Source organism: Lygodium microphyllum, chromosome 9, assembly GCF_053477565.2.
Source record: "Lygodium microphyllum isolate KBCC chromosome 9, Lygodium_microphyllum_v1.1.10, whole genome shotgun sequence".
Lineage (NCBI taxonomy): Eukaryota > Viridiplantae > Streptophyta > Polypodiopsida > Schizaeales > Lygodiaceae > Lygodium > Lygodium microphyllum.
The window spans coordinates 138575400-138594021 of NC_141143.1; the positions used below are offsets into that span (position 1 = coordinate 138575400).

The 18622-nt window shown below is 42.8% G+C and overlaps 1 protein-coding gene across 4 annotated transcripts in view; it reads left to right on the forward strand.

Moving 5' to 3' along the window:
• The window catches only part of LOC148031634 (DNA polymerase delta catalytic subunit-like), a 261645-nt gene that overhangs the window by 129821 nt on the left and 113202 nt on the right, over positions 1-18622 (forward strand). For all 4 annotated transcript variants that reach the window (XM_087685222.1, XM_087685221.1, XM_087685223.1 and 1 more), the window contains 5 exons: positions 1764-1828; positions 7706-7767; positions 8084-8149; positions 8238-8299; positions 8483-8586. In XM_087685222.1, coding sequence (XP_087541348.1) covers positions 1764-1828; positions 7706-7767; positions 8084-8149; positions 8238-8299; positions 8483-8586 — 359 coding nt within the window. The remainder of the gene's footprint in view (positions 1-1763; positions 1829-7705; positions 7768-8083; positions 8150-8237; positions 8300-8482; positions 8587-18622) is intronic.

Consider the following 18622-nt stretch of genomic DNA (forward strand, 5'->3'; position numbering starts at 1 on the left):
CGATAATGGAGGTGCGCAATGCAGGGGGAGGCCCAAGGTGGACAGGCGTGAAGAGGGAGGTGTAGTGGTGGGCAGAAAGGAGGGGGGGGACGTGATGGCTGCTGGGATGAGGGAGGATCGTGATGGCGGCTAGACGGGAGGAGGGAGGCGCAGTGGGCCCAGTGGTAGACATGCGGAAGGGGGGGGGGGGGGGGGGGCGGGCGCAGTGGTGGCCACTAGGGAAGGAGGGGGGGTGCGGTGGCTCCCGAGAGGGAGGGAAGCGTGAAGGCGGCCAGGCAGTGGGAGGGCAGCGTAGTGGCGGCCAGGGGGGGGGCGTGATGACGGTCAGAGGAGGGGGGAGGTGCTATGGCGCTAGGAGGAATGGGGGAGGCGCGATGGTGGTACGTAGCGCATCGGTAGGGAGTCGAATGGTACCTACTTGCTTCATAGCAAGCATGCAATCGGTTTTCAGCGTTTACTTTGGTAACATTAGGAATTAGGCATTAATTAATTAAGCAATGTGAGTTCATTGGCTAATTAATATTTAGGACCACTTGGGAGTTAAAATGGCCTAGCCAATTTAATTGTGGATGGGCACAAATATTTTTTTGGGCATGGACAAGGGATGAAATTAATTTTTAGAATTAATAATCATAAAATTAAATGGCTGAAAAATATAATTAGAAGGCTGCTACTTGGCAAAACTTGCCTATGCAAGTAAGGGAAAGGTTGTTGGATGCTGGTGGAGCCTCATTTTAGCATTGTGGAGGTTGGGAGAGGACGAGAGAGAGCTGGTGCTGCAATTTTCCAGCCATTGGAAATTGTCAAAGAGCTGCCACCAGTTGCTGAGGAGGTCATTGGTGGTAGATGACAGAGAGTGTAGGCTGTCTAAAAGTAGGCGACAACAATTTTGGGATCCATAGGGGTAGGTGACTGGATGTGGAGCTTCTATTGATGGTGCACTATAGTCATTCAACCATTTCCAGCAGGGCAGCAATAAATTTGAGCACTTTCTTGCAATAGAATTCAGGGATTTTCTCTCTCCTCAGCTTCCTCTCTCATCTACAGTCATTCCCTCGACTTTTCTCAGCCGTTTACAGCAGATTTTAGTCATAAATGTGGACAGCAGAGCACTTGTTGCTGTAAACCCTAATTTAGAGTAAAATATAGGGTTTAGCAGCCACTTGGGTCGTGTGCCAAGAAATGGAAGGCTTTGTACTTGAAATTAGTAGCTGGAATTTGAGGAATCGCCAGAGATTTCAAGAGGCCAGTCATCCCAATTGGATTTGGGGTTCATTTTGACCAGCCAAGGATCAATTGGAGGCCAATCCCTTGTGGGGTTAAGGGGCAAATTAGAATGAAGACTTGCTGGTCATTTTTGACAGCAAGTAGCATTGGAATTCGAAGGAGATTGGAGCAATCTCAGTGTACTTCATCCAATTCCAATACAACTTGTTGATCCATGAGGTTTTGCATGCTGGGAATCTAAAATGTAAACTTCCTTATGATGGGGCCGAAATAGAAGAAGAGATTTTCTATGGGTGAGAAGTCTTACCATTTCACCCAATCACATATTGTTAGGATGTGATAGGGAGTGTGGGTGAGTGGGGTGGGCAGCCTGGCCGGGCTTGGGGGGGGGGGGGGCGCCAGGTAGGGAACGCTGGGAGGTAGGGGAAATGCCGAGAGGAAGGGGACTTGTAAAGATTCTTTGAGTCTGTATGCATCAGTTCTGAGGGATGCAGGATGTATTCTTAATAGCTAAGATGCTACATGATTTTACTCAGGTCAACTGTCAGAAAGCCCTTACCTACTTCATCCCAAGGACGCCAAGACTGCTGGATTTTACAAGGTACATCTCAAGAAGTTCTTGGTTGAAAATTTCTCTTATTTTAACTTGAAATTAGGTTTGAAAAACTTTTTATGCTTGTGCAGCTGTCTGAAAAGTTGCCCTTAAAATATTCAGGGTCATGCAATAACACTTGCAATGGTCTTTGAAGGTTGTTAGTCTGGAGATTATGGCACCTAATTTAATAAGCTGGGACAAGTAAAGGAACATTTCATGCAGCAAGTTCAGGGATTGTATTTGAGCTGATTGTGTGAGTTTCCTAACCATGTGGTTGAACCTGCTGGTCTGCAACCTGCAACATCCCACTTTCTGCCATTTGTCCTCCTATTCAGGCCAGGAAACTTACAGTTTTCCTTCTGTCAGGGTGTCACCTTTGCCTCACCTTGTTACTTCCATGTGCAGGTGCCTTCTACCATTTCTGCCATACCCAATGTACTCTCTCTACCATTTGCCAGCCAGTCACTCTCTTCTCTGCTGTTAGTGCATTCTCCCATCTAGATAGAGTTGGGATGCCTTTTCTCTGCTCTATTGCACCCTCTTCAGTCCAGCCCTTCATCATTCTGCGTAGCCTTCTTATCCTATTCATCATTCTGTTTGCCTTCAGTAGCTCTCACACAATCCAATGAGCGTGTCATACAGCTGCCTAGTGTTGAGATGGCCCTCCCTGCAACTATGATGCCCCAATCTTGCAGTGCTCATGTCCAATGTTCTCTTATGCATGCAATTTCCTGGCTGAAACTATGCGACATCTACTACAGCAGCTACTATGTCAAAACATTCCAGGCAACAGTTTCATGCATGGAAAGTCCTCTTGGCTGCGAGATGATACTCCTGAAGCAGAGAGAGTCTATTGATTGTCTGACCAATGCTTTTTATGCACTGAGCGCATCTTCTCTACTATTTGGTCACTGGTGATCAAGGTGGGACATCTACGGCTGTGCAAGATACATGATTGATGGAATTTCATCAAGAAAATGCCTACAACCTGCTGTGATGAATCCTTAGCGGTAACTTCTACTCCCACTCCTTTTACCCCTTTTTGGGTTTTTAATAGACACCGGAAGCTCTCCTCCTTGCAAACTACAAGTAAGGAAGAGATGACCAATATTGGCTTTGCAGTTGCTAGTGGCTTTGGGGTAGGCAGTTATGGGCCTTGAGCCTCTTCATTAAACATTCACTATCCATCTTCAAAGGATTAGCCAACAGAGGGTCTTGAAGACCATGTTCAATGGTTTTAAAGCTTATGCTAGAGTAGAAGGATAGATAAGGAAGTTGCCTCCCTCATACTCTTTCCTTCTAAGCTCTACCTTGGAAGATATTGCGGACCAATGGTGTAGTCAATTTCTGGAAAATCGCTCTCCTACTTGGGCTTCTCTCAAGGACGAGTTGCTCAAGGCCTACCGTAAACCATGAGGATTGCATCATCCAAGATCTTGACTCTCTCAAGGAAACTAATGAATATAGGGTCCTTGATCTCCTCACCCAGGCAATGTATTAGTGGCTTGCCTTTCTACCTATCCGGTAGACTTCATGGTATGACAATGGTTTGCTTGTGCACTTCCACTGGGCAGCTAACAAGTAATTCAGGAGACTTGGGATGCATCTGCCATCAAGCAAGCTTGATACATTCCAACAACTAACAATGAAAATTGAGAACACTCCCAAGATTTCCTTACGAGCAAGTGTCTCCTTGCCTACATCTTTTAGTACTTCCAAACATGTTATTACACAATAAGCATTGGAATCGAAGGTTTTGAAACTGGAAAGAACTTAAAGTGAAGAGCAGTGTGCAATAGAGATCTTAGGAAAAAAGTTGAGCTTAAAAGCACAGTTGCTTCTACTGTTCCAAGCGAGTGACCTAGGTGGAAGTTTTGTAGTTTTTGTTGCAAGATGGGCCGTTAGTATTGTGAATGCTACTATCTCAAGAGCCTCAAACCACTCACACGGGTAAATTTCTTCACACCTACTCTCCTTCCTCATTGTACCATTAGTACTGTGAATGCCACTATCTCAAGAGCCTCAAACCACTCCCATGGGTAAATTTTGTCACACCTCCTCTCCTTCCTCATTGGACTCCCCCTCAAGTTACCCAGATCCCTCAAAGCCATGCTACCCTTCCTCCTCAAACTCATGGCTCCTACTATTTAGCTTCCCTTGTAACTTTCCCATCGTCCTTCACCAATCCCCTCCTTATTGTTGACACCATCTCTACACACGTATACAGTATGCCCCCTCTCCTACTCACTCTTCCAAAGATGGAGAGTCTTATGCAATCCTCCTAACTTTACAGTGATGTGCTATAGATGTGGAAAGTATGGACTTTATCAAAATGGGTGCCACCTTTTAGAAGGCTCTTTTCCATGCTGATTTTGTCCAAATTCTTGAGATCATTATACTTGTGACTACCCCAAGAATAAAATAACTCAAACTTCTCAAACCGTGAACTCGTTTGATATGCCTTTGACCACAACTAGTGCACCCTCTCCCTTGGTGGTGGTGCTCATAAGAGCACAAGCCCAAGGTGAATCCCTTAGAAATTGAAACCAGCCTTCCTTGTTGGAGATGGTGGTAAAACTTGATCAAGCACTTGATTACAACAATTAACAAATGAACATAAATTGAAATGCATACTTTACCATAAGATTCTTGGACATTGGACACCCTATTGGTCCCAAAATTGGTGTCCCTTGCGGTATTTCCTTAATGTGTATTGCTATTGGATGGAGTACAAATTGAGAAGTCTTTATCTCCTCCGCTGATCCAAAAGCCCCTTGCTGTCACAGCCGATCAACAAGCTGTTCCGGCAATTTGCCCCTTGATCTTCATCTAGGACTTGTACAAATGGAACCATAAAGTGGCCAAATGCTGCCTTAAATCAAATGGGATGTCTTGGAATTTGAAATCCTTGACAATTCCTTGAATTCAGTTTTGCTGATCTCAATGTATGATGCCTTTAATTGATGGCATGGGTCCCAACGTGGCTGCTAGACCCTAATTTCTTTGAGAATTAGGGTTTACAAGACAATTCTCATTGTTGTCCACCAAATTTGGCCGAGAACTCTTCAATTGGTTGAGGAATACTTATATAATTAGAGGATAGGTGGGAGAAGGTGAGAGATTGATGAGATGAGAGAGAAATCAAAGCTTCTTTGCGAGAAAATCCTCCAATCTGCTTGCTGCCTCCTCCAACCTGCAATAAATGCATTCGCGTGCTGCCTAGAGGCACTGAAATGCTGTTACCAACTCTTAACTACTATTGCCAGCCCTTGGGAGTCACCAAACTGTTGTCACCTGGTCTCCAATGGCCCGTGGCTGTTGTTGCCTGCAGCAAATGACTGAATTCTGATTAGAAAACTAGATTTCAGAATTAATTTCAGCCCTTTTGACCTTGTGCAAAATTAGATGTGCCCATCCACAATTTAATTGGCTAGGCCATTTGCAACCTCAAGTGGTCCCTAGCCTTAATCGACCCTTAGACTGGCAGTAATGAAATAATTAATGCCTAGTCCCTCTTGTCACCACCGACACTTAATGGCCAATAAATTGCGCTAGGGCCAAAGTTGATACCAACTAACATCATCCAAAACCCAATTGGTAGAACTTGTCACAACTTTGCCTTTGACACCCATTGTCTCCTTAGGGTCCCTGGCCTGTTACCATGAAATAAGTGCCATGTGCATCACATGTTGCTTACAATATTGCACATTTGATTATTAAATTAATTAAATGCTACTAGCACGAGCAAAGCATCTCAACAATTTCATGTTCCTGTGACATAAATTCTTCTACAGTTGTGGAAAATTTATTTGGAAATTCTTACTCTGTTGGTGTAGAAAAATAAGGTTCTCAGAGTTTTTTTTCTTTTGGAAATTATGTAGGTGACTCCTCGAGCAGCTTGTCCTCTATCTCTATAGAACAACTCCCAAGTTTCCCTTAGAAAAATTTCCCTAATTAATTTTGGAGCCATGTTTTAGACCTTTAGTATGTATCCATTGTAGTGATGCTTTCAAGGATTTGGATAGAGATCATTTGTGGGAAATGAGGGGGTGTAGGGAGGCTTTGAGAGGATGAGAAGGAGAGATGTTTTCTTGCCGACTTGGGACTTTGGCACCTATTTGCATATTGCCCCTCAAGATGGTTTGCAATTACAGCCCACTGGATTAGTTGTTCATAGAAGCATTGTATTTGTGATGTACTTAGCTACCCTATATAGGGTTCCTTGTACTTTATAATTTACCTTTGGGGGTTTTCCCCTAGGCGCTATTATTAGAAATTTCTGCTCTGTGAACATAAAAATTACATTCACCTTCAGTATGGCCAGCACCAAATTCCACTTCAAGGTGATCGCCAAAAAAACCCAAAATTTTCAATGTAACATGTCTTGTGCCCCCTTCAGAAGTCATCATTCTAGTGCTGCCACTGCTGCCGCCTCCACCTCCACCTCACCTCCCTCCACCTATATTTATTGCTTCACCATGATCTCCTGCCTCTCCTCCACCACCCACGATATCCGTTACCTCATCATCACCTCTCTTCCCTTCATGTTAAGTTGATGTTTCTTCGGCAACATTTGTTGCCCTCTCACTCTCTTCTACGACTATGGATCCCCTTCCAGTGTCACTTGTTCCTCAGCCATCCCTCACCATTTTTACCTGTTCATCAACAACCACCCTTTCTATCCCATCAGCTGTAGTCATTCCCCTGGTTTGGCCATCTTCCTCTACTTTAACATTGACTTCACCATCATCCCTGCATGCAGCACCCGAGCCACCCATAGTAGCAGCCTCATTTTTCTAGACCATGGTGTAGCAACTCTGCAGCATTTCTTGAGACATTTCTGTAGCATTCTAGAGACTTCTGGCATTATAAGGCATTCTGTAGCCTTTTCAGGGATATTTCTGCAGCATTTCCCAAGACATTTTTTAGCATTCCAGAGATTTCTTGTGTTTCCAGGGACCTTTCTGTAGCATTTCTTGAGACGTTTCTGCAGCATTTCCTGAGACATTGTTGAAGGATTTCTAGAACTTTGTGGCTGTACAGCAGAGCAAGCATACTGCTCTGAGGAACCCATCGCCACTGTGCACACTACTCTACTCTCTGAAATCAGTGGAGGAGACTGATTGTGAAGCATTTGTCTGAATGATTGTATATTGTAAGGCAACCTATAAGCCAGTCAAGGTACTTGCATGCAACTGCATACTCTTATTTAGATTTAGATACAGAAAAGTCTTTCTCTTGCATGTTGATTAGAAGTGAGAACACCTTCATCATCATGTACATAATCTTAGAAGTGTATTAGGAGAATTGTGTGGATTCATAACACACTGCTTACATAGTCAGAAGCACATGCATTTTGTATGAAAGAATGAATCATGTTTAAGCTTTAATAATAAGTGATGGCATGGACACCTGATGTATCCTGCAGGATGGCTGACTTTTCTTTATTGAGCCTAAAAAATCTGTTGACACAGGTGAGGAGCTCATAGCAAGCATTACTGCTTCGTAGATTTGGGGTTCTAAATGGTCTGAGGCATTTGTAGGGGCACATACCTACAAACATCATCCGCAACTATTAAGCCAATGATAATCAAATCCAATAAATGTTTAGGATGGAAAAAGCAATTTTCATATGCTTTGCTTACCAACGAATGCTCCTATTGTTGCCCTTTGTTTGAATGCTCCTTGCAATGAAAACACAATTTTGGATATGGTGTAACAAAATACATTATAAAGAGAGAGAAAAGTGTCTTGTTATGCTTGAGGTCTCTTTTTTGCAGCAGGGACTAGCAACATTTATGATCATGAATTCAGTGCAACAGAGAACTGGCTGCTTGAAGAATGTGGTGACTAAGTCCAATACCCTGTAACTGGTTCTTGCAGGATCCTGTGGCGATTCTAGATTTTGCTTCCTTATATCCCTCTGTGTACATGGCCCATAATCTGTAAGTATCGGTCTACCATGATGGCATACAGGAGAAAGATGCTAAGAGAAAATAAATTTATGCTATGTCACAGAACCTTCAGCGACTGCAGAGGCCAATGAGTATGTTTATGAGCTAAAGATACATGCCAAAAGTCAAGATCAGCATTTTGTAAAAAGCTAATTTATTGCCTTCTCACACAGATGAGAGAGCTATTTAACATTTGGGTTTTGAAGGGTCACTTTAGCCTATTGCTGTATTGACAGGTCAAGTTAAAGTGAGTTTATCCTCAGCTCAGAGTTACTAAGCAACATTGTTATGCAACTTATTCTTGCAGGTGCTACACCACTTTAGTGCATCCTCAAGATGTCCAGACATTTTCTGAAGGTTCTTTAATGAGAAGGTTGCCCTTTTTTGCAAAGAATACTTTCTTGAGAAGATTTCCCTGTTGTTGACAACTTGATCTCATCACAGTATTGTAAACTGTACAGTCCAACTGGAGCTCATTTTGTGGTGCCCTCTGTGCGCCGAGGGGTTCTACCTCGGATTTGCGGTAACAGTCAAAAGTCTTCTCTGCGATGTCTAGGATGTATCTGTCCTTCAAGCAGTAGTTTTTATCCTTATTATGTGCTTTGAGAATTGCTGTGCAGAGTAACTTTCAGAAGTCTTTTTCTAGGTCTTTGCCATAGCATCGAGGCTTGAACATCCTGGTTTTTTGTTTTTTGTTTTATTGCAGGTGCACTCATCACTGCAAGAAAGCTTACGAAAGATGCTATGTACCTTCCAAACATTACTTCGTCAGAATATGCTGTGTTGGATGCTCGCCAGAAGGCCTTGAAGGTATTCTAACTGAACTGATGCATGCCATTCCAGCATACTGACCTATGAGTTTACAAAAAATTTATGTGCTTCGAAGGTACCTCTTTTCTTTTTATTCGGGATTTTTGTGATCCCCTTCATCTATTCTTGTAGCCTTGTGTTTTTTGTAGCCGTTTGGCTCCATATGTTGTCTTTGAGTGATTGGTTGGCAAAAAGGCCCTTCGCAAATATTTTAATTCATTAATTCAAACTTCTTCATGAAAAAAAAGTGAGGTTGGTAGAGAGAGAGAGAGAGAGAGAGATTAACATCTGCAAAAGGCCAATGTGGCCTATGAGGCAAGACCAAAGTGCATCTATGTTCAATGTCATCTCATCATGAAGTGAAAAAAAAAAACATATAAGGCTAACATCTAAACATCTCTAAGTATAGAAGTTGTATGTACAAGATATATAGCTACAATGGCTCCGCTCTAAATCTTAAGGTGGGTGAACACATGATCCCAGCTATGATGTGGGCAAGGGACGCTTTGCTGATGTGTTGAAGTGACAGGTGGAAGGGGGGGGGGGGGAGCGTTGGGGCGGCCACGAACAGTTGGCGAGGGGGGAAACACAAGCGACGGCGGGGGCGTAGCGCAGCACAGCACACGCGACAGTAGGAGCACACTTCATATATTTTGCAGAAATTTCTTGGGAAGCGGGTTAAAATTTTTTTGTGCTTTTGGGTATTGAGCACACATGTACCAAAGTTTCAGTCTGAAATAGACTGAAATTGTGCATTTTGGACAGTAAAATTCTAGGGCTTTTGCATTTGTGGTGCTGCTGAGCATTGTTTGTGCATTGAACAACATGTGCACTGGACAATTGTGATCAAGTGTGACACAGATTTGCTAATTACCACTTGGTGTATGCTGTAATTTCTGGAATTTTGCAAATTTCGAGGTTGTTCCGGCTTTGGTTCTTACTTTTGTGTTCTTTAAAACAATGACATTTACCATGGCCAATTGAAGACAAAATGATGTATTCACATATGTATCCAAGGAGGATAGACTGGATGGCAATAATTATTCTCTATGGTCTTTCATGATGAAGAATGTGTTGATTGTGAAAAATCTTTGGGATTATGTTAGTGGTGAGGAAGTCTGTCGTGGAGTTGTGGCTCTTGCAACACTTCTTATTACATGAGGACATAGTCAAAGGCCCGCTCCAGCTCAATCACTTCCCCAGATATCAATAGCACAAAAGGCTTGGGACACACGAGATACTCAAGCATTGTCATTGATTGCATTGGCAATTTAGCGGTCTATAATCCCGCACATACGGTCCGCAACTTCTTCACATGTGAAGCATGGCTTACACTTGAGTATATATTTGCTAGAAAAAATGAGCTATGCATCTCTTTCTTGAAGAAAGAGCTTGAGAATGTGAAGATGGATGAAGCTAATTCCATGCAAGATCATGTTAACAAAATTCACGACTTGCATGAGCAGTTAATGAATGTAGATAAGTATTATTCGGATGCACAATTGATCTCTACTACTTTGAATTATTTTGCTGCCCTCTTATTTGGCCATTTATATAGCCCTAAATCTCACCATGAGAACTTATCCGCAACTACTTATCTTTCTTCAGTTGGTTAGTTTGCTTCTAGAAGAAAAGCAAACAAGAAAGAACAGTCGGGTGGATGTAACAGCCTTTGAACATACTTTCATGGGGAGGCAAAAGGGCAAGGGCATGTAAAGAAAACTGCTAGGGTTTGCACTGAGGACACACACAGTGTACGACCACGACAGAAACACAAAGACGCAGACACAGACACAGAGGGCAAAACTCAAAGCCTAAACACAAAACTCAAAACTCAAACACAAATAGAAGAAGGGAGAGAGAGAACACAACTTTGAAGTGAATGAATGCTGTAAATGAACGTAAGTGTAGTGTGCTCAAGGGCAGAGCAATGTCGGAGTGTGACGTCCACCCCAAAGACGGATCCCAAGTCTATGACCACCAGTTGGAGTGTGACATCCACCAAAGACAGATCCCAAGTCTATGTCCACCAAAGACGCACCATAAGTTGAGGATGGAAACCCTTGCGTACGAGTGGTCATGGGAGATGTGAAGCTGGGGATAGTGAGAGGGATGCCCATCACAGTCGTCCCTGGATTTATGGGTGTGCTCATGTGCTAAAAGGTGAGAGGCACTGTGTTAAAGGGTGGCATTCCCCCTAACGAAGTACCATGGTACAAAGAGGTAGAGAATGAGGTGGAGAAGAAAAAGGTGCTAGGAGCGGAGATGGAAGATCCAACCCCTAGGGTGTGTGATGCAGATGTGGAGTGTAATCCAAGGTTTTGGAAAGATGATGAGAGCTGTGATATAGAAGAGGGTGGAATGGGAGGGAAGTGAGAAGTGTGTGTGATATGCTCAAATGAAATAGAAGCTGTAGATGTACCTGAATTTCGTATGCTTCGTGAGCCCTCTCTATTGAAGTTCACTTACGCAAAGCCATCTGGATCCTGTACCTCAAAAGAAAAAACATGCGAGGGTTTTGATTCATGCAATACAAAAGAATTGTACAAACCTGACATTGGATCTGGCTGAGATGATGAAGATGGATTGCCAAACGTTCCGAATGCCGTATGTCCTCCATGATCGGAGAGGTTGCCAACCTCACTAACCGGTCTGGATGTGGTAGCAAAATTGGTAGGAGGGGTGTAAACATCACCATACTTGTTGCGATAGTACTCCTCAAAGTCCTCCTGTGTCATGTTAGTGACATTTGGTGAAGGTGGAGTGTCGTCCTCCTCACCAAGTCCATAATGCTGTCTTAGGTCCTCCAATGATGGAGAAGCCTCATAAGACATCATAGGAATTGGAGAAGAAGGTGTCTGGGACATTGTGATTCGGTTACGAGTCGTATTGTTTGCCTCGCACAAAGACTAGCTCTCTATAATATCTGCAGGATACTCTTTACAAGAGCACCGGCTCTGATACCATGTGAAGGAAACTGCTAGGGTTTGCACTGAGGACACACGAGTGTGCGACCACGATAGAAATACAAAGAGACAGACACAGACACAGAGGAAAAAACTCAAACCCTAAACGCAAAACTCAAAAACTCAAACCCCAAACGCAAAACTCAAAACTCAAACATAAATAGAAGAAGGGAGAGAGAGAACACAACCCTGAAGTGAATGAATGCTGTAAATGAATGTAAGAGTGTATAGTGTGCTCAAGGGCAGAGCAATGTCGGAATGTGCCGTCCACCAAAGATGGATCCCAAGATTGTGACCACCATTGGAGTATGGAAGTGGTGAATAGTGAATGGCAGTAGGCCCGTCACCAAAATGCAGCAGTCTGGAGGCTGGAAATTGGTAAATGCAGCAGTGTACCACTGATCGGAGGCTGGAAACTGTGCATAGTCTGCTGTAAACAGCAGGCTGAAATGGTGTCTGAGAGTGTCAGGGCCTGCAATGTTGAAAACGCAGGCTGGCATACCCTCGAGATGATGGACAGCAAGCTGAACAGCAATCCGGGACAATCTGGAGCAGTCACCAGCAACTGAGAGTTGTCGCCTATAGTAATGGACATGTTGAAGATAATGTGGTTGTAGTCGATGATGGTTGGACAATAGATAGAGGCGGGCTATAGGCTGCAGGTTGGAAACTAGGCGCCAACAAGAGCTGAGGATGTGTGGGCTAGTGTAACCTGCAAACAAGGATGATCGCTGAATGGGGGCGGCCTGTCTATTTATAGATGTGGAAGGGCGCTCCAAAAATTAGGGTTTCTACTAAACTCTCTCGAACCGCTCCTCGTTTAGGGTTTCCACTGAACTCTCTCGAATCGCTCCCTGTTTTAGGGTTTTACTCTAAAAGAGCATTTTTAGTGTGCTTTGGGGCTGTTTAAAAGGCTAATCAGCAAGTAATGTATATTTGAGCTCAACACCCTCTCTCAGGCCCAAAACTGAGCTGAAAGGTTAGGCCAGCCATTGTGATGTTTATGTACCCCAAGGTGTCCCACCCCAAGCAGCCAAGGTATCGGACAAAGGGTGTACGTCAGCTGCCCAGTGGTCTACCAAGACTATAGGGCGATGATTATCATACCAAGGGAATCCAAGTAGTCACCCCAGAGAGGACAGGGCATCGGACAAAGGGTGCACGTCGGCTGCCCAGTGGCCTACCAAGCCCTACAAAGGCGGATGGAACTACATAGATATATATATATATATTTTTGAATAAGTGAAGTAAATTTGATGGGATGCGGCCGATTAAGTAAAAGTGACCTAGAAGATGGGAGTAGGGAGGGTACACCCAACACATCACTAAACAATATAAGCTAACCCATCCACTAAGGGTGTCGATGATGAGGAAAAATAGGTGATGAGGTATCCATGTGATGAAGAAGGAGGGTGGTGTGGTAACAATAGCCGCCAGTGAAAACAGCTCAGGATCCGCACAAGTGGTGCTCTGCACAATGAGATGCAAAGTATGCTATATGCTGAAGAATGCTCATGCAGCAGGTGCCACTAGGATAGTGTCCCTCTTGGGGAAATTTTTTACTTGCCCAAGCGCCCTAGTACAAGGATGATGTAATCATGCAATGCAAAGGGTAAGGTACAACAGGGGGAAGAACCTGATGTCGAAGACAAAGTGTTGAAGCCTGTAGAATACCAAGAAGGGTAGGAACCCCCTCTCAACCTGGATGTAGATGCTGAAGAAAGAAGAGGAGCTTGATGTTGGTCTTCATATGGTGCCGAGAACCATAAGGAATGAAAGAAAATGAAGTGGATGAAGCACCCCACTACAAGAGCACCGGCTTTGATACCATGTGAAGGAAACTGCTAGGGTTTGCACCGAGGACACACAGAGTGTACGACCACGACAGAAACAGACACAGAGGGAAAAACTCAAACCCTAAACGCAAAACTCAAAAACTCAAACCCCAAACGCAAAACTCATAACTTAAACACAAAGACAAGAAGGGAGAGAGAGAACACAACTCTGAAGTTGATGAATGTTGTAAATGAATGTAAGAGTGTACAATGTGCTCAAGTGCAGAGCAATGTCAGAGTGTGACGTCCACCGAAGATGGATCTCAAGTTTGTGACCACTAGTCGGAGTGTTGAATAGTGAATGGCAGTAGGCTAGTCACCAAAATGCAGCAGTCTGGAGGCTGGAAATTGGTAAACGCAGCAGTGTACAACCGATCGGAGGCTAGAAACTGTGCACAGTCTGCTATAAACAGCAGGCTGAAATAGTGTCTGAGAGTGTGAGGGCCTGCAATGCTGAAAATGCAGGCTGGCAAACCCTGGAGATGATGGATAGCAGGCTGAACAACAGTTTGGGATAGTCTGGAGCAGTCGCCAGGAGCTAAGAGCTGTCACCTACAGCAATGGACAGATTGAAGATAATGTGTCTGCAGTCGATGATGGCTGGACAGCAGATAGAGGCAGGCTGCAGGCTGGAAACTGGGCACCAATACCAGCAGAGGGTGTGTGGGCTAGTGTAACTTGCAAACAAGGATGATCGCTGAATGTGGGTAGCATGTCTATTTATAGATGTGAAAGGGCACCCCAAAAATTAAGGTTTCCACTAAACTCTTTGGACTACTCCCCGTTATAGTGTTTCCACTGAACTCTCTCGAATCACTCCCCGTTTTAGGGTTTTACTCTAAAATAGCATTTTTAGTATGTTTTGGGGTTGTTTAAGAGGCTAATCAGCAAGTAATGCATAGTTTAGCTCAACAGGGCAGCCAGTCAAAAAATGCTCCACAGAATTCTGGAAGTTTAGGTACATCATAGAGCATTAAGAAATAGGGGGTACGCAAGCCAAGAGGGGAAAGTGCCACTGTTGTAAGAAACTAGGTCGTTACATCACGGAATGTGAGAAGTGCACTGCCAATGAGGAGTGAGGGATGTTTGTTTTTGATGCACCTTCCACTGCTATAGAGCGTGCGCCTTTTGTTGTAGACCATGACTACTGTTTCTATACTTGCAGTTATGACCCTTCTTGGACTAATAGAGCATTTAGCTCTATTGAGGATGCTAGCACTTGGTTCTTTGATAGTGGTGCTTCTAAGCACATTACATCTCGTAGGGATTTATTTTTCTCTGTTATTGCAGCTCCTGTTTGCAAGTCTTTGCAGTGTGCCAATAATGCATCTTACCCTGTTAGAGGTGTTGGGGAGATTGTCTTGAAAACCATTGATGGCTCTACTCTCCGTTTGCAAAATGCATTATTTGTGCCAGGCATAAAGAAGAATTTGTTGGCATGGTAGATGGCTTACCTTTCTTGGAGAGACCTCTTGAGCATATTTGTGAGGGATGCATTTTGGGAAAAATGCATTGATTCTCGTTTCCTCGTGATGTTGCTTTTAAGGCAGCCACTAGATCACAAATTTTACATTTAGATGTATGTGGAATTATGCAAACAAAGTCATTGGGTACTCATTGGTGAGAAAGTGAGAGATGTATGATGCATTTTTGGCTTTTGTTGCACTTGTTGAAAATCAATCTGGCTGCAGGATTAAGACTCTTCGTTCCGAACAGGGGGGAAATACATGTCTTCCTTGCTGAATTATTTTTTGAAGCAGAAAGGCATTGTGCATCAGTATACTATTGTATATACTCCACAACAGAATGGGGTTGCAGAAAGGAAGAATTGGTCTCTCATGGAGATGGCCAGATGTATGCTGGTAGGTAAGAGTCTGCCACATGGCTTTTGGATGGAAGCAAGTATGTGTGCCTTCCATGTTTTGAACAGGTGCCCTACCAAGGCATTAAAAAATGTTGCACCTTTTGAGACTTGGAATAGTCGGAAATCTTCAGTTGGCCACTTTCGTACTTTTGGGTGTCTTGCATATGCTCATATTTCCAAAGTACTAAGAAAGAAGTTGGACAACAAGTCTCTCAAATGCATTTTTGTAGGGTAGAGCAGTGAGAGCAAAGGATATACACTATATGAAAAATCAAAATTATCCCTTGCTGGTTTTGATACATATTAGGCTGCAAATGATGTGTTTGAAGGGTTGCTGCCTATATCTTTTGGTGATACATTTGGAGTTTCATTAAATGAACACAATGTTAAGTTAGTTGCTCCATTGAGCAATGCAGAAATTCAGACTATGGCTGATCTGAATATTCAGCAAGGTGTTGAATTTGAGATTCAGCATGAGCTTGTACACAATTAGGAGCTTGTACACAATCAGGAAGCTAGGTAGATGCCTAGATGGTACTTGTAGACTATGAAAAATAGTCATTTGGATGCTCCTATTGTTGGTCATACTAGAAGACAAGCTCGTCTGCATGATTATGCTAATACAATGGAGTTTGTTATGGCAGCACACACACTCGATGAATGAGGAGCCTAATCATTTTGAGGATGGACAACAAAGTCTGCATTGGATGGCGGCAATGCAAGCTGAATTCGATTCAATCAACAAGAATCAAACATGGGCTTTAGTGACATTGCCTGTTGGAAAGAAAGTCATTGGTACAAAGTGGGTCTATAAAGCTGAAAAGATACACAGATGGTTCCATTGATAAGTATAAAGCCATGCTTGTGGCAAAGGCTATGTGCAAAGGAAGGGCATTGACTATTAGGAGACATTTGCTCCTACATCTTGTATGACTACCATTTGGTGTATGGTTGCTTTGGTTGCCCATCATGGTTGGACTGTGCACCCAGCTTGATATTAAGACTGCATTTCTACATGGGGAACTTCGAGAAGAAGTGTCTGCACAACAACCCAATGGTTTTGCAGTTGAGGGATATGAATAGTTGGTATGTAAACTGAAAAATGCTTTCTATGGTTTAAAAATGCTTTCTATGGTTTCCACGAGCTTGGTATAAAAAAATTGATGCCTTTTTACTTAGCCAAGGGTGCATTAACAGCACATTAGAGGCTACTCTTTACTTATGCAAAGGGGAGGAATTCTTGTTGGTCATATGTTTTTGTGTACATGATCTTCTGCTCACAAGGACACATGCTAATCAGATTTCAGCATTCAAGAAAAATTTGTAGCAAACTTTTGAGATGTCAGATTTGGGGACTTTGCATTACTATTTAGGCATTCATTTCATTCATAATGCTAGAGGCATTGCATTGTCATAGTTCAAATTCATCCGTAGACTCCTTGATAGGTTTGGCTTTCACGATTGCAAGCCAGTCTAGTCAGCACATCAATGGAGATTGGACTCAAGGTGTCCTTGCATGATGACATTGATTTGTTTGACATTCATACATATACTCTAGTAGTTGGATGCCTCATTTATTTATGCAACACAAGGCAAGATATTTAGTTTGCAGTTTCAACCCTGAGCAGATATATACATAGCCCATGCTTGTCACATTGGTAGGTTGTGAAGCATGTTTTTTGTTACTTGTAGGGTACTAGGACTCTTGGACTGCTTTATACTAAGGGGGAGACACTACAACTATATGCTTACAGTGATTTAAATTGGGCTGGTGATTTCAATTTGTGTCACTCTACAAGTGGGAATAGTTTCTTTCTTGGCTCTATCTATTGTTCTACCACCAGCAATGTGGTAGACATCTTCACCAAAGCTCTTTCTTGTGACCAAATTGAAGCATTTTGCAATGCTTTAAATTTAATCTCCTTTGGTGGATGATCCTTGTATGCTAATCACCTTTCACTCTAGGGGGGTTTGTTGGGTTTGACTCACGCATATGCTCACAGAGGAGCGTCGGTGATCCGTGGTAGAACACTGGGGCACTTTTCACTCTCCTTACGAGAGATTTTCTCCCCCAGTTACATTATTTTTTATCTTGTGTGTTTATGTTACACAGTTCGGTCACTTACTGTACTTAACACCTTTCATCTATGAATGGACCTTAACAACCCTAAGGTCTAAGGGTTGTACTTTTGTACTTTCACTTGCACTTTGGAATTGCATTGGGAGTCGTGCTATGTCTTCGCTCTCACACTCACTGTCATACAATTGTGTACTCTCAGTTGAGCTTCAATCTTCCATCTCTCACAATACAGCTTTAAGCTTGGCTCCATAAGAGGGCACATAGCTTTACAATCTTGCATATTAAACCTATATAACATCTTATCCACATACTGTGATTATGCATGATGATACCATGCTGATTTTAGGTGAACCGAATCCCCAAATAATAGTGTCAACAACCCATATCCAACATAGCAAATGCATGTTTTAATTTAGCCTTGAAATTTGCAGTTTTTGCTTTAAAGGTCTAGTGACTAGCATGTCATCTACATAAAGAATGATAATTAGCAGATCCCTCCCTCCATTCTTAATGTATAGAGTGGGAGCAGTTGGATTGTTTTTGAACCACCCTTTACTAGCCAAATATGCATAAATTTTAGAGTACCATGTTCGAGGAGCCTAATTCAAATGGAGTGATTACCTTTAGTGCCTTAGTGGGTACACGATTCAAATTGGAGGCCTTCTAACCAAAATTTATGAGGCAGTCCCTTGCTTTTGAGCATAGAACGAGTCATCTCCATAAGGGTGCGATTCTTTCTTTCAGCAACACCATTCTACCATAGTTGTCAGGTAGGAAAGATACAATACGGTACGGTACGATGAAATACGGTACTAAATGGTTCCTTAAGATTTTATAAGGTACGGTACGATATTAGTATGAAAAAAAGTTAACTTGTTTATTTTGGACTAAATATAATAGAATAGATGTTTAAAGTCTAAATAGCAATGCTATGAGAGTATATAAGATGAATATTTAAGGGTAACATGCCAAAACCTCATGCCGCATGCTCAACGTGCACTACTATTACCTACAAGCTACAAGTACATAGACCTGAGTGCATACATCATACACAAAGGATCATACAAATAGGATTAAGCTTGAGAGAGAGAGAGAGAGAGAGAGAGAGAGAGAGGAGAAAGAAAGAAAGAAATATGTAGGCTTGGAGCAGAGTGGCCAAAAAGGGTCAATTCTTCCATACTAAATCATACGAATACATATGGTACAATACATAGATGGGAATGGATATATTATACATGAAGGATCATACAAATAAGAGTAGTCTTAAGAGACAGAAGGTTGTGTGTGTGTG